General features: G+C 36.2%; 1 protein-coding gene across 1 annotated transcript in view; it reads left to right on the top strand.

Annotated features, from left to right (window-relative positions):
• Nucleotides 1-14,131, top strand: part of LOC139966829 (uncharacterized) — a 32,713-nt gene extending 18,582 nt beyond the window's left edge. The window contains exons 11-17 of the mRNA XM_071970219.1: nt 789-1,194; nt 1,590-1,771; nt 2,871-3,017; nt 4,454-4,563; nt 5,810-6,072; nt 7,109-7,175; nt 8,873-14,131. Of these exons, the coding sequence (XP_071826320.1) occupies nt 789-1,194; nt 1,590-1,771; nt 2,871-3,017; nt 4,454-4,563; nt 5,810-6,072; nt 7,109-7,175; nt 8,873-10,031 (2,334 nt within the window). The 3' untranslated portion in view covers nt 10,032-14,131. The remainder of the gene's footprint in view (nt 1-788; nt 1,195-1,589; nt 1,772-2,870; nt 3,018-4,453; nt 4,564-5,809; nt 6,073-7,108; nt 7,176-8,872) is intronic.
• The last annotated feature ends 259 nt before the right edge of the window (nt 14,132-14,390 follow it).

Below are 14,390 nucleotides of genomic sequence, written 5' to 3'. Positions count from 1 at the left end.
TATCATTGAAAAGAATGATATGTTTCCATGCGGCTCTCAAAACGTATGTCGCCAACTTAGAGCAGAAGAGAGTTGTGACTTTAACGTTAGTTGAGATAATCAATTTGTCAACATAGAATCTATATAATCTGGCCCCCTTGTCCCCACTTACGGCCCTGGCCCAAAACAAGGGGGACAATGCTTATACAACACCGTAATTTTATGTGTATTGAATGTAGCCTGACATATAAATGATATTATTAATAGATCAACGCTTCGGACAATTCATCAACTTAATGTAAATTTTTGAGGCTCGGCAATTGAAACTAACTAACCGAGTAACACAGACCGATTCGATCGCGGATATACGAACTTACTAAACCAGATACCGAACTATTAAATTGAATGTAATATGAAATGCATCCTATTGCAGATTGGATTATCCCACCAGACATATTCGTCTTTCTTGCTTTTCTTGGTGTATGTCAGGTTACTACTTGATGTCAAATGTAATTTAAAATTATAAAAAAGCTGTTAACGTGTCAAGCTTTAGAGGATAGATACCAAATGCGATATTTAGTAAAACAATCAAGCATCTGTTTATTGCAACAAAATGACAAGAAAATCATGAAACATGATCTTATGCTTAATAACACATTCAACTGAATGGAGCCAATTCATTTGCATTCTATCTGTTTGTAAATGAGCTACTTTCATAACGGAATTCACTAACAGGGAGCAATTAACAATGTGATATGTATTCTGATAGCTTATTCTAAACATCTTCCTGTTTCTTGCTCTGCATATAGGTAACGGTGGCCGTTGTAAATACTATTGATAATGTAGTGCAAGCAACATCAGGCAACGAAGATTCCAATTTCAGTATAAGTCAGGAAGCTTCTTCAGAAATATTACAGGCATTCAGTCATCAGCTGGAAAACGTAGGAAATAATGGCCAGAATTTCTCTCATGAGACGCCGAACATTGCTGCAAATGTTGCACAAATAGATATTTCTATTTTTGCAACTGTGGAATACAAGCTTCCTTTCGGAGATGGTAAAGATAGGAACGTCGATGAAGAGTTCGACACACAAGCTAAAATAGTATTGACGCCTAATCTACAAAAGTCTACCAAACAAACTGCCGGTGAAGTCAAGACATCAATAAAAGTACCGCACGAAGTAACAAGGAGGATTTCGGAGGATTACAATAATGGTAGAGTTTAGTTTATCTTTCATCCAACCTTAGTATGACCTATACTTCTCCAGTGGTACAGCATAGGTTGTCTTGCTTCATTAAGTACACATTTGGAATAAAACAGGTCAGAGTGGACTAGTATGGGAGTGTAACTCGGTAGACATTCACCAGATTGGGTTTGCTTGTGTCAGCCTTAATAAACAAATATTAACTATTGGTTTATTTTTTAATTCTTGACTTAGTTAATTTTTAGATATGGTCCTCAAAACCAAATTGAGATAACTTGATTCAGCTAGTAGCAGGTCAGGATCAATACCATGAATGTTCCAGCAGGCCTCTTTTATAAGTGTACATGAAATTTCCAGCTGAAGTATATATGTTTGATGTTAGAATTGTTCTTTTATTCTGTTCAGCGTCTCGGGTGACCGTTGCTCTAGTGTTTACGGTTCATCGAACTGCTGTACTTTTTCAAGACCTTAATAAGAAGAACGAGAAAGTCAACAGCCTAATCATCTCAGCATCTCCAACAACAGACATTCAAATCAAGGACCTTCCAGATGAATCCAACATTGAGACAACAAGTCATCCAAAAGAGGTATGTTATAGCAGTAACTATCAACCTACAGTTAAATTCGAAACGATTACCGTCTGGTGAAACTATAATCCTACAACCAAACATTCCTCCAATTCAATTTGCAGAAAAGGTGATACTAGTTCTGGCTCGCAGTTCTAAATAATGTGCCCTGGTTTTCTTAGACATCACCATTATGATTTGGTTATCACCTATGCGTCTTGACAATGGGTCTTGACTGCCGGTAGTATGTGCTGCGCTGCTTATCACTCATGCGACTTGGTTATCAACAGAGATGATGTTACAGCGCTGAAGGGGCTAAATACATTTATTTTGCCGACGTAGGAATATTTTTATTGTGCATAGCAGATAAGGTACATCGTAGCTGCACACAAAATGGGATATTCCGATATCATTCTCCACCCGATTTCCCACTTCAAATATCCTGCAAGAAACACCAGTTACCTGCCACTAAAGCCAAGTTAACATTATAATCGTGCCCCAGTTATTGTTTTATCCAACTAAATTCTGCACTAAGAAAAAAAATAAACATCATAATAAATTGCCGTCATCAAATTCTCACAGCACTGCAGTTTAACGCAGTACCTGCGCGTATATGCTCAAGAATATGCTAAAGTTGGCTTCATCATTAGTGTATACGAACGCGCTTCAAGAAATGATATTGCCGAAACCGAATGTGTTCCGACGAGCACGTGTACTAGTTTCACTTCGCTGCGTGTGAGTCTTGAAAATGCACCTTTATAGTCATCAATTGAGAGCCCTCGGCGCTTTACAAAAATTTTGGTAATGACTTAATTCGTGTTGGTCATCACCAGGCAATTCATCGTGTTACAAACAATGTCCATTGATGACATCGTTATGTTTTGGTTAGAACTCGATATTCATCACAAACGCGCTTTGGTTACCAAAAATGCGATGTTGTCATCACTAGTGTGTTACATTTACCACAAGTATACTACCAGTGTTCTAGTATTGCTGTACAACGTATTACGTTTTAGTACTATCTAGCTATCGAATTTACAGACAAAGAAGAAATCACATAAAGATGTTGATTTCCATGTAAATGTTCTACTGTGCTTTCAATTACATTTGCAATTCTCAGTCACTTTGGTGCAAAACAACAAGGTGCGCTTACTGGAACACAACCGAGAGAGGATGGGCTGATGATGGAATTACAACGGTAGGAGGCCTGGATTATGGATCTTACAGATGTAAAAGCAACCATCTCACCAACTTCGCTGTTCTTGTTGTGAGTTTAAGAATTTACTCAACAGCTAATTACCCCATCTACTTTTCATCGAATAGTCCAAGTTCCATTTTTAAAATTGGTTAAAGGAGACACAAACCCAGTCATCATATTTCATGTTCCTTCACAAACAAAGCTGAAGACTTGTTCAAGTCTAAATATGATTTCATCGAGCCATCCATGCTTCAGTTCCATGATCTTTTAATTAACAGCAATGTTTATATCCTGATATGGCTTTTGTAAATGCAGAATGTAAAATATTGAATCTTTTAACATGACCTAATGGTGGCATTGGTTTCCATTTCAACACTGTTAATATTTCACCTCAAATAATAAGTAAGAAAAAGAAAGAGAAAGAGAAAGTAAATGTTTAGATCCTAGTAGCGATATAACATCAAAGATTCACAAAACTGACAGCTCCTTGACATGACTTTTAAACTAAGATATCGCCCAAACGGACCAAGATTTGTCATAGCTGTACTTTTCAAAGAACTCTTTCATATATGGTTACATATTAAATGGGCTCGTGTCCCCTTTAACATGACAAAGTTAGTGAGTGACGTACCTTAAGTAAAGGATGGCACTGTTACTTTCCTTTAAACTTTATAAATTGCCAACCAAGTTCAAACACCTGTTTTGACCTGCTATACTCATATAATGACAAAATATGGTCCAATAATGAGGTAATGTTGTCCAATAATGAGGAAATAGTGTCCAATGAATTATTGTCTAACAATGAGATAATATTGTATAATGATGAGATGGTGAGTTTATGATCGAAGCAGAAGTAAAGTTTGACAACTCTGTTAAGTTTTCCAATATTTCGTCACTTTTTGAAAATCAAAGCTATTGAATGAAATACTTAAGCTTGTATATATTGAAAATTTTATTCTAACATTACATTGACATATTTGCGTGTCGTCATCACTGACGTAACGACAGATCATGGTACTTGGTCCTGCATGGTCTCTACAAAACTATCAACGTAAAACATGACATGAAATCTTGATAATTTCGGTCAACTCTGCTATATGTGGAATAACCTGAGCAAACATTTCAACTGTTGGTTCTGAGTAGTTAACATAATACTAAAATAAAAGTTTTTGAATCAGATAATACAATGTTATGGCATAGGATGATACAGCATACGCATGTAAGTACGCAGCAACTATGAAAACATGCTCAAATGCCTATGTTCATTTATGAACCACACTGTGACACTGTTATACTGACACAACTTTTTTTGTAGAAAGTAAAAAGGTAACCCAATTTGTTCTAACTTAACAAATAAAGTAACCGCTGTAGAACCAATTCTTCACTGTCCGCATCATGTAGTGGAAACTTAAAACTCTAGTTAAAAGTGGTGGTTTATCTGTAAAGGAATGTAAATGATGCAGCTGGTCCTAAAACAAAATTTCTGTTTGTCTGTTTCATTTCAGGATTTTCATGGCAGCATCGAGAGCAAAGCGTTGGACATATTTAGCATTATCGGATGTGTTATATCGGTTATAGGCCTCATCGTTATCATAGTAACGTACCTCTCTAGCAAGTAAGCCTTTTATATATATATTATATATGACTTAGATCAGTTTTGTTGATTAAGAGGGTCAGTGGTGTATTTGAAGTTTCATTGGCTAGTTGTTTGATATCATCATAGCGGTGTGGTGGGTGCGGAGGGGGGGGGGGTGTAGGATACAACATATCAAGACACTGTGAGCGTCGTAAACAGCAATTAATTAGTAACTTTACAAGGCAATGACTTAAAATGTGTACAAGACAAGGATCGAAGCACTGACGCCATTATGAAATTTGCAAACGTCAACGTAACACGCTGCATAGACCTTGAGTGCTTGGCAATTCTGAGATTAATGCGGATGTGATAAACGTTCTGAGCAAATGCAGGTAGAGAAATGCTAGTTAAATGCAAGAGTAGGTAAGCTACCTACATACATGTGACAGTATGCCAGCTTTATACAGGAGAAGGTGTACTAGATATAAATACAGGGGAATGTATGCTAGCTTAATTCAGGAGTAGGTGTGCTAGCTAAACGCGGTGGTATAGTGTGGTAGCTATAAATACAGGGGAATGTATGTTAGCTAAATCCAGGAGTAGTCATGCTAGCTAATTGGAGTAGGTATGTTAGCCAGATACAGTTGAAAGTAAGTTCGCTAAATTCAGGAGTAGGTACGCTAGCTAAATGCAGGAGTAGGTAAATTAGCAAGTTTCAGGTGGAGTTCTACTATCTAGTTGCAGGTGGAAGTATGCTAGTTAATTGCAGGTGGAGGTAAGGTAGTTCATTGCAGGAGTGTGTATACTAGCTAAATGTATATATTGATGTGCTAGCTAATGATGGTGAAGCCGTATGAAACCTAACTACATATAACCGGAGTGGGTATGCGAGCTAAATACAACATAGGTGCGCTAGCTAAATGCATGAGTAGGTAAGCTAGATGATTGCACCCTGGAGGTCTGCTAGCTAGTTGCATGTGGAGGTGTGCTAGCTAGTTGCATGTGCAGTTATGGAAGGTAATTGCAGGTGGAGTTAGGCTAGCTAATTGCAGACAGAGGTATGCTTGCTAGTTGCAGGTGAAGTTATGCTAGCTGGTTGCAGGTACGTAAATACGTGCTTTGAAGGAACTTTAAAGGTTCACACATTTTTTAATGGTTATGTTAAATATTGAAGAAACAGACATAGAAGAACTTAAAACCACAACGTACATAAATAAAATGATTTTTAAAATCCATCCGTTGAATCATTAGGATAAAAGAGTTAATTTTTCTGATATTATCACAGGAAGCTACGAAGCAATAGACCTAAGCAGATAATTCTCAACCTGAGCATCAGTCTTCTAGGCCTGTACTTTTGTTTCGTCATCGGTATCAATCAAACGCGTCGTAAAGGTATCTGTGTCTCCTTTGGCGCCCTCACTCACTTCTTCCTCCTTGCATCTGTTACTTGGATGAGCATTGAGGCCGCAAACATGTATCTACTTTTTGTCAAAGTTTTCAACTCCACAATCCGCAACTTCTTACTGAAAGCGTGTGCTATTGGATGGGGTGAGTTTTCTCATATTTTTGTATCTGTTCACCACAGTATGTAATTATGTACTAGACTGTAGTTCTAACACAAATTAATGGACATTATTTTGCCTACAGTATGAAAAAGTTTAACGGGTTCTTAATTTTCGTATAAGAAACCAAAATTCGCATAGTCCAAATTAAGGTGACGTCAAACTTACTTCGAAGACATGTTGCGGAAATAGCTTGCCAAAATATCTGAGTAACTGGACAGGACCAGATGGACGGTCGAGAGCCTTATCCCCAGAATTACAATATGTACGCATGAGGGAGTCTTTAGCTTAATTTTTATGTGAAAGGATTTGGTACTGGTCAACAATTCTATGAATTAATCTTAATTGAAAATATTGAACTTTGGCATCTTTAACAGCTACAAAAGGTAACATAGACACAATATTCCAGTTGCCATTGAAGTTATCAATTTGAGGCAAAAGTTAGAAACAGCTGGTGTGGTGGGGAGGGCTGGGCTGGGCTGGGGGGTGCATAATGTTTGGTTTAATAAGTGCATTATAAGTAATTTTATTAGGACATGAGTTAATTGTAAAACTTATCAAATGAAGAAAATTATCAGAAGGGCTTTCAATAAGCCTTACATTTGCTTTCCACTCTCTAGTGATTGCTGCTTAATTTCCATGATAAAAAAGTAAATGGGAAATTTATTTTGAATATCTAGTTTTGTGGTGAATTCAGTTTAGTTTAAGGCATTACCATTACCATTAAAGATATCTTTTTTTGTATAAGCATTCTTCGACATTAAAATATTTCAGTAAATAATATCATTATTTTTGTTTATATCAATTCTTCACAACATATTGACGGAGGGCGGAAATTAAAATCCGACAATGCACTGCATACCTCATAAATAAAGGTGTTTGAAACGTTAGTATCGCTTTTAGAGAAATTACATTCCAAAAGAAATGTACCTCCATATCCTTTCAGAGGGTTTCGTCAATAAAGAAACCATAATAAAAAGAACAAGTTGGCAGTTAATATTTTATATATTTTCTATTTGCAGGTGTTCCCGCTTTGATTGTTGTTGTATGTGTGTCGTGTTCACCAGACTCGTATGCAAGTTGCGACTAGTAAGTTTCCCATAAGATACTGTAGCAGTTATCCTACATCAGGGCATAGCTAATGAACGGTATGGAAAGAAATTTAAACTATGTGTTCTGGTAAACGAATTTTAAGGAGATACAGGTTTGGCCATCATCAGCACACAGGTTTGCCCATCACCAATGTGACGAAGATATTAAAAGATGACTTTAGGCACAACATTAATTTTAATTAAAACCGTTTAAAGGGACTGCCATCAGTCCTGCTAGTACTTATATAACACTTTTAATTTTGAGAAACTACTCTATAAACAATTTGGGTTCATCAATTAAAGTGACTGGACTAAATAGCCTAACACATAGACCACCATAGGTTAGGTTCTCGGATGTAACACAAACTCAATGGAAAATGCCTCAAATGAAATGTTTACAGTGTCTTGACAATGGTGTTCAATGTCATCCAATGATGCCCTAATGTTTATACGAACTTAAAAGGATATCTTTGTCATGAGTAATCAGAACTAATATAAAGCAATGGATGAAAGTTAACATTTAGGCCTGCAGTAAAGAGCTGACGCCATCATCATGTTAGCCTTAAATGAGCATTCCAGAGATGGATAATATTTTAAAGGAGAATATCTTGAAAACCAAAATAGCTGCAGAAAAATTAAAAGCACTCAATTTTTTTTATTGGACTATGTCATACAAAGCCTAAAATTCTGTCAACATTTATTCTTTTCAGAAAGTTATTGGTCGTTGACGCAGGTTAATAAATATTAAATATGGCATAAATACATTCATATCAACTTTTGGTCGTTTGATAATTTTGCTGTTGGCACACATATTTGTCAGGTCGAGACAGCTATTTGGCGTTCATGCGTGCAGGTATAAGCAACAAGTTAATACTAAGAGAACGGTCAAAAGTAAATTTTGAATCTCGAACCAATACGCAGTTGTAGTAGTTGTCCTAAATAGATCTACGAGTTGAGTTATTTTAGGGATTTTCCTGCTACAATAAATTACAGTTTCAGAGTTGTAATTTACATTGTTGCCATGAAATTGTGAGATCGCATTTCAATCAGATATTTAATAGCAAATATAAAACCGTTAGTAATTTGATGTAAGTGGATTTAATCTACATTGTGACCATACATTATGAGTAAAACCATATAATTATGACAGATTTAAAGGGGACGCCTTGATTTGTTTATTGTATTCTTTCTAGATAGCTTAAGTACGCATATAGACATTGTATTTTCGTAAAGTTTGAACTTTGGTATATTGAAAAAAGAAATATACATTTCATAAGATAATCCGGTGGATAACGTTGATTGTTTGACAAGACTGCTGGAATAGTTTGCATGTTTCGGTCAAAACTATATCCATCAAAGCATTTGGTTTTAAGAAGATATAAGTTTGTCGCATTTGAGGATGTTTCGGATCATCTCTTAAACTTAAAGATACTCTTAAACATGCGGTGTCAACGGAAAATTCCATTAGCGTATGCGAATGATACATGAACATGTATCGTATGGAAGATATCATCACTTTCGGTGAAACTTTTCCATCAGTAAACTTGCTACCTTCAAATATAACAGATTTGTAGTAAGGAACAGTTTATAATTGATGATAGTTGATGAGCAATATTATGTGGTATGATTATATGTTACTATTTAAATTTGTAATGCCAATAAATTAAAACGCTTGAATTTTCTTTTTCTTTGCAGTTGTTTCCCACAATCAACATCACTTGTGTTTCTGATATGTGTATTTGGATTAGTGGCGTTCTTGATTCTTTGCAATTTCATTATATTCATCCTGGTAATCACGAAACTGACATGTGGGAGGAAGAAAGTCGCTAAAATCGATAATAAAAGCAGAGAGATGCTGCGTCGGTTTCAGAATGCAATCGTAATTGCTGTTGTACTTGGAATGACTTGGATCTTTGGATATGTCTCCATTTTGGGACTCAAAACACTTTCCAACATTTTATTTTGCATCTTTAACTCACTACAAGGATTCTGTATCTTTGTCTTCTTTGGTGTTCGCCAGCATGACGTCAGAGCCATATGGATTGGTTGGTTGCGTTTATGTCGAACCAGGACAAGCTTTGGAACCTCATCCATGTCCACGGGGCTACCGTCATCTTCAAAGGGGAAGTCTTCTGCATTGATGAAGTCTTCATCGGCCACTGACAGCAAGATGGAGATGAGTGAGATGAAGAGCTCGAAAGATGAGAGCGAGTATTGTGAGGTTGCAGAATTTGCATGTGCATACCAGGACACTCCCCTTAGTAGTGATCAAAAAGGTGAGAAACCAACCAACAGCCACGGGCAAACGAAAAACACTTACGAAAGTGTCTTGCATGTCCAGGATGATAAGGCAAGAGAAGATGACCCGGATAAGACAACTCTATCGGTAATTATTGAAGAAATCCCCAAAAACCAGAAAGTGAAAGAGGTTGTCGATTCGAGAGAATATCAACAGTTGAGTGACGTCACAGCAGAATATTTTGAAGTGGAGACCGATAGAAGTGGACATGAAGGAAAAGTCTCAGAGGCAGATATCGAGCCGGGAGGGACTCCGAACCTTTATAGTACTGAGATACAGACCCAGGAGGTTCCTTCAATTCCAGACCTGTTGAAAGACCAGGAACCTCTCTATCAAACCACGATCGCCGTTGACGACCACAAAGAGGGCAAAGAAGTCAAATCAAATAATGAAAGTTCTGAATATGAATTTGTTGATTTCAGTACGACCGCTTTGGTGCAAGCGGCGCCATTAAGACCGACATCTGCTTTCGGAAAAGCAGCAAATGTAACCGAGGAGACTGATGATGCTGATGCTGTTGTCAAGGCAACCAGTGTTGTGGAAAAGAAAGAGTAACATTATTGTCATAATTCATGTTAACGAATATTAGAGATAAAAGTAAAATGTTTATTAATCAACCTCAGCATGCAGGTGAATCAAAACTGTGGAGGTGAATCTCTTCATCCATTTTATAGTAAACTGAGAAGCAGTAAACTCTCTTCCCAAGCGAGATGAAATAACTACCTGTTGCGAATTCAAACGTTCCTGGCGTTGCAGAATAATTTTACAAATATTATTTACTGTTGCATTCCCAACAAGGAAAAGGTCTCAAGCTCCTAGAATAGTACAGTGATATTTTCTAATCAATTGTTTGACTACAAGAGTAATAATAGCAAGCTACAATAATAGAATAATAATGATAATAATAAAAATTCAATAAAATACTTCATATAAACATGTATACACGAAGTATTCTGTAGTTTCAGATAAGCAGTCACTCCGCGGAGACACATTTTCTGTTTTTAATTTAAATATAACATCAAATATTTCAAATTTGAAGAACAATTTTAATAATCAACAATGTAATCATCGAAGCTATTAAAACGGGCATAACATTTAAAGTATCTATTGCAAAGATTATAACTACTTAAATTTTATACTTGTCTTCTTTATCTCTAAGATTGTAGATCATATATTCTCTTTTTGTTAGCATCAAATATTTCTGAAGCCTGTGCATAGGAATAATGTATATAATGGTAGTAACTTACAAATGTCTTAAATATATATGCAATGACGCCACAGTAGGTCTGACAAGTAAGCGGGAGGAGGGGGTGGAGGGGCTGAGGCTGAAAGTTTTACCCGACAAAGTCTTTAATCGTCACGACATATTTGCCAAACATGAATCTACCAGCTAGGATGCATCAATCGCCCGTACAAGACTTTATATGTTTCTGAGAGCCAGGAGAATTTACCACACTAACCCCATGCCACTCGTTCTAATCCGGAAGTCATGTGTTCGAAAACTACTCGGAAAATTGTGGCATGGAACCTCACCAGATGGTGTTTGTGTCAAGTTTTCATTTGGAGAATCATCTCTTAGTGGGGATGGGGGGGGGGGTGGGTGGTGCTACAGCCCCTATGGTAACGCCCTGTATATATCGCTTTCAAACAGACTGCAAACTTTTTTTGCTTTGTTTAATTGCTGCTATCCTTATTAAAATTCCTGTTTATTACAACAAAAATTCTTTAAAATGATCTAGCCTACAACGACATTGCATGACTTTGAGTGACCGAATGCTGATCACTTTAACCTAAGATGTAACGCGATTCATGTATATCTCTTGTAGACAATGTATATTTGCATGAACAGGTGTATCAAAATGTCACAGAGAAAAGACTGATTAAGGCGTTTTTATGCTGTTAATATACCCAGGCTTTAATTCTTCCTAGGCACTGCTATGTATGAGTTTCTACCTATTTTTAGAAGAAAACAAATTTCAGCAGTGGCAAGACGTTTGAAAGGAAAGCATAAGCAAAGGTAAACGTGGAGTGCAACTGATCGTGGCACTTCAGTGAGAACATTCTGACGGATGTCAATGTACTAGCTATGTGTAGAAATCAAAGCTCACTGCAACATTTTAGTGTGAAAGATAACACTCTTAGCCGATCACACTGCAATGAATAGCCGAAACAATATTAAAAAAAAATGGCAGACGGCAACACGCATCGCTTCAGTCTTCCTTAATATGTCTTCCTCTCTATTCTGTTACATCCCCGAGTTGAAATTTAATGCAAACTACATGAACATTCCGCTTCGGGAAAGGTCGCCTATTCCTTTCACATAAGATCCTTGGGTAGTAGCATGTGACTTTCTGCATATGCTTGGATCAACTAATATAATATCCATGTTGTTATTTTCATACTGAAAAGATGAAATATAAATGTACTATTTAGATCGTAGTGAAACGCATATTCAGCACTAAATTACCGACGTTTTCGAATACAATGTGACCTATAAAAGAATGCTTATATTTTATGGTCACCGAAATTATAGCTACACAAATGAATATACAATCATTTGAGAGAGAGTATTGAAATAAAACATTTTCAGCTTACATATTGCTTTCATTTTCTTTATTCTAACGTATTTTTAGAAAATATTTCTTTTCTTTAAATATATGGCTATAGTTTGCCAAAACATGTTAACGCCGCAGAGTTCATCCTATCTGTATACTTGTGAATATATACGCTCATCTGTTGATTATCAGTTTTATATCTACAACTGCGCTATACGAAAGCACAAAGTGGTGAATTATACAGTGACGAACACTTGATTTTGATTTGTATATATAATAACTTTAAGATTGTCAGCGAGGGCGCATTGTATTAATACAGCTTAGAGCCACATACGTGTATGATAAACATATGTTGTAGTAATGCATGGTGATAATATTAGCCACGACATTCGTGTTTAATTGAATCTTCTTTTAAAATCCAACTAGTTACATATTAAATCATCTTAACCTTTAATTCAAACATTAATGCAGCTTAAAGCCACATACGTGTATATATACATATGTTGTAGTTATGCACATGGTGATAATACAACCCACGACATTCGTTTTTAATTGATTTTCTTTTAAAATCCAACTAGTTACATATTTAGTCCTCTTAAACTTTAATTCAAAAAGCCTATTCTATCTTCTGTGTACGATGCGCTGTGCCGTATGGAGACGGATATGGCAAGCCTAATGTGCAATGACACGAAAAATTAAGTTAATCACCGATAAACTTGGATTTTCGACCAAAAAATAGATTTTATCGTAAAATACTAAGTTTTTCGAGTGAAAAACATGTTCTTAAAAAGCTTAGATGTTAATATTGAAACGTTTTTGAAGTCGATGAACTAAGTTTATCTGAAACACGTTTCTTCGCTCGATTGAAACTGAGATGATCGACAAATCGTGTGTATTGAATGGAGTTTTGCTCGTTAAACCCTGTTTTTCTCAGTTGGTTTTCGCCCGAAAAATTGAGTTTATTGAATTATTGCACGTTATGAAAACACAGTTTTTCGCTGGAAAACTGAAATTATCGAAAAACCATGTTTACAGCTCGACAAAGCTGAGTTTATCGAATTATTGCACATAAGGCGCAAAATATATTTCTCCCGATAACTGTTTAGCAAGAAAACGACAGTGTATCAGTCGATAAACCGAGTCTTCCGGACGAAAAACGACGATAAACTGAGTTTTCGGATTATTGTACATCAAGCTTGCCATAGACGGACTGCTCGAGTCGAGGGCCAAACAAATACTGTGTACGTTAAACGGATATAATCCCGAGTTTAATGTTATATATACGAGTTGAACATCAACTCTGTTTATCATAAATTGATATTCCTAGGTATAGGCATACCTGTGGCTGGGTCTTGACAGTATACAGCGGCTTGTGGAAAGTATGCCTAGTATTCGTTAAAGCAGACTTAAAATCCTGTTGATTTTCTCCTTGATCAAAACAAATATCACCATTTATAGCATAATCCTAACACAAAGTGCCGAACCTAGCCTAATTTACATACACGAATCAGACTGAACTTTAAATTTAATTTTATTTTGGAACATTTTCAGGTAGTTGTTACAAATTTAGAAATGAAGGCCATTTTCATAGCGCTTCTATGATAATAATGTAGTAATGGTGTATCGTGACATGAGAAACGGTTATAGCATGTTACAGTTATTCACATGGGAATCCATTATAAGCAAAGCATAAGTACTTTGCAAGTTGGTTTCAACGGATATTCTTTACTGCATGACTATGTGCTTACCACTGACCTTTGACCTAATCAGTAAGGTTCAATATCGAAATATATGAATTATCATCACCGGGTGAACAGTTAACCCACTTCAAATCACTACATAGCAGAACTAATCAAAATAGGCAATGTCATCGAAGTACAATTGTTGTCTGCAATATAAGTCTGGTCATCTTTTTTATATATTTTAGTCCCCATTTTACTCATTAACTCATCATCGACCTATGAGACATGGTGAAGCTGCATAGAATATTTCGTATATTAGCTTCAAATATTCACAAACCTTTCTATTACTATCCAATTTCTTGCTTTTCAAATATAAAAGACGAAGGAGAACAAAATAAAAACTTTCAGCAAGCATGTATTTATCTGTTGTTGTTGTATTTCTTTACCACGCTTGGTCTCTTTATTGGTAACTCTCTTGCGCCAATTCGTACATATTTGAAAACAATGATGCATCGGAATTAACTGCAATTACTAAATGAGTCCTTTAACTGTTCGTAAGATATAAAAGCTTTGCCTCTTTGCTTGAGTTCTTTCTCAAGTTTAACAAAAAATGTTAAGGAGGCCATGACACGAAAAATCCAACTTATCGAGAGTAACTCCCTCTGAATCTTTGAGAA

This window comes from Apostichopus japonicus, chromosome 4, assembly GCF_037975245.1.
Source record: "Apostichopus japonicus isolate 1M-3 chromosome 4, ASM3797524v1, whole genome shotgun sequence".
In the NCBI taxonomy this organism is placed as follows: domain Eukaryota; kingdom Metazoa; phylum Echinodermata; class Holothuroidea; order Aspidochirotida; family Stichopodidae; genus Apostichopus; species Apostichopus japonicus.
This window is presented reverse-complemented; position numbering and strand designations above follow the sequence as displayed.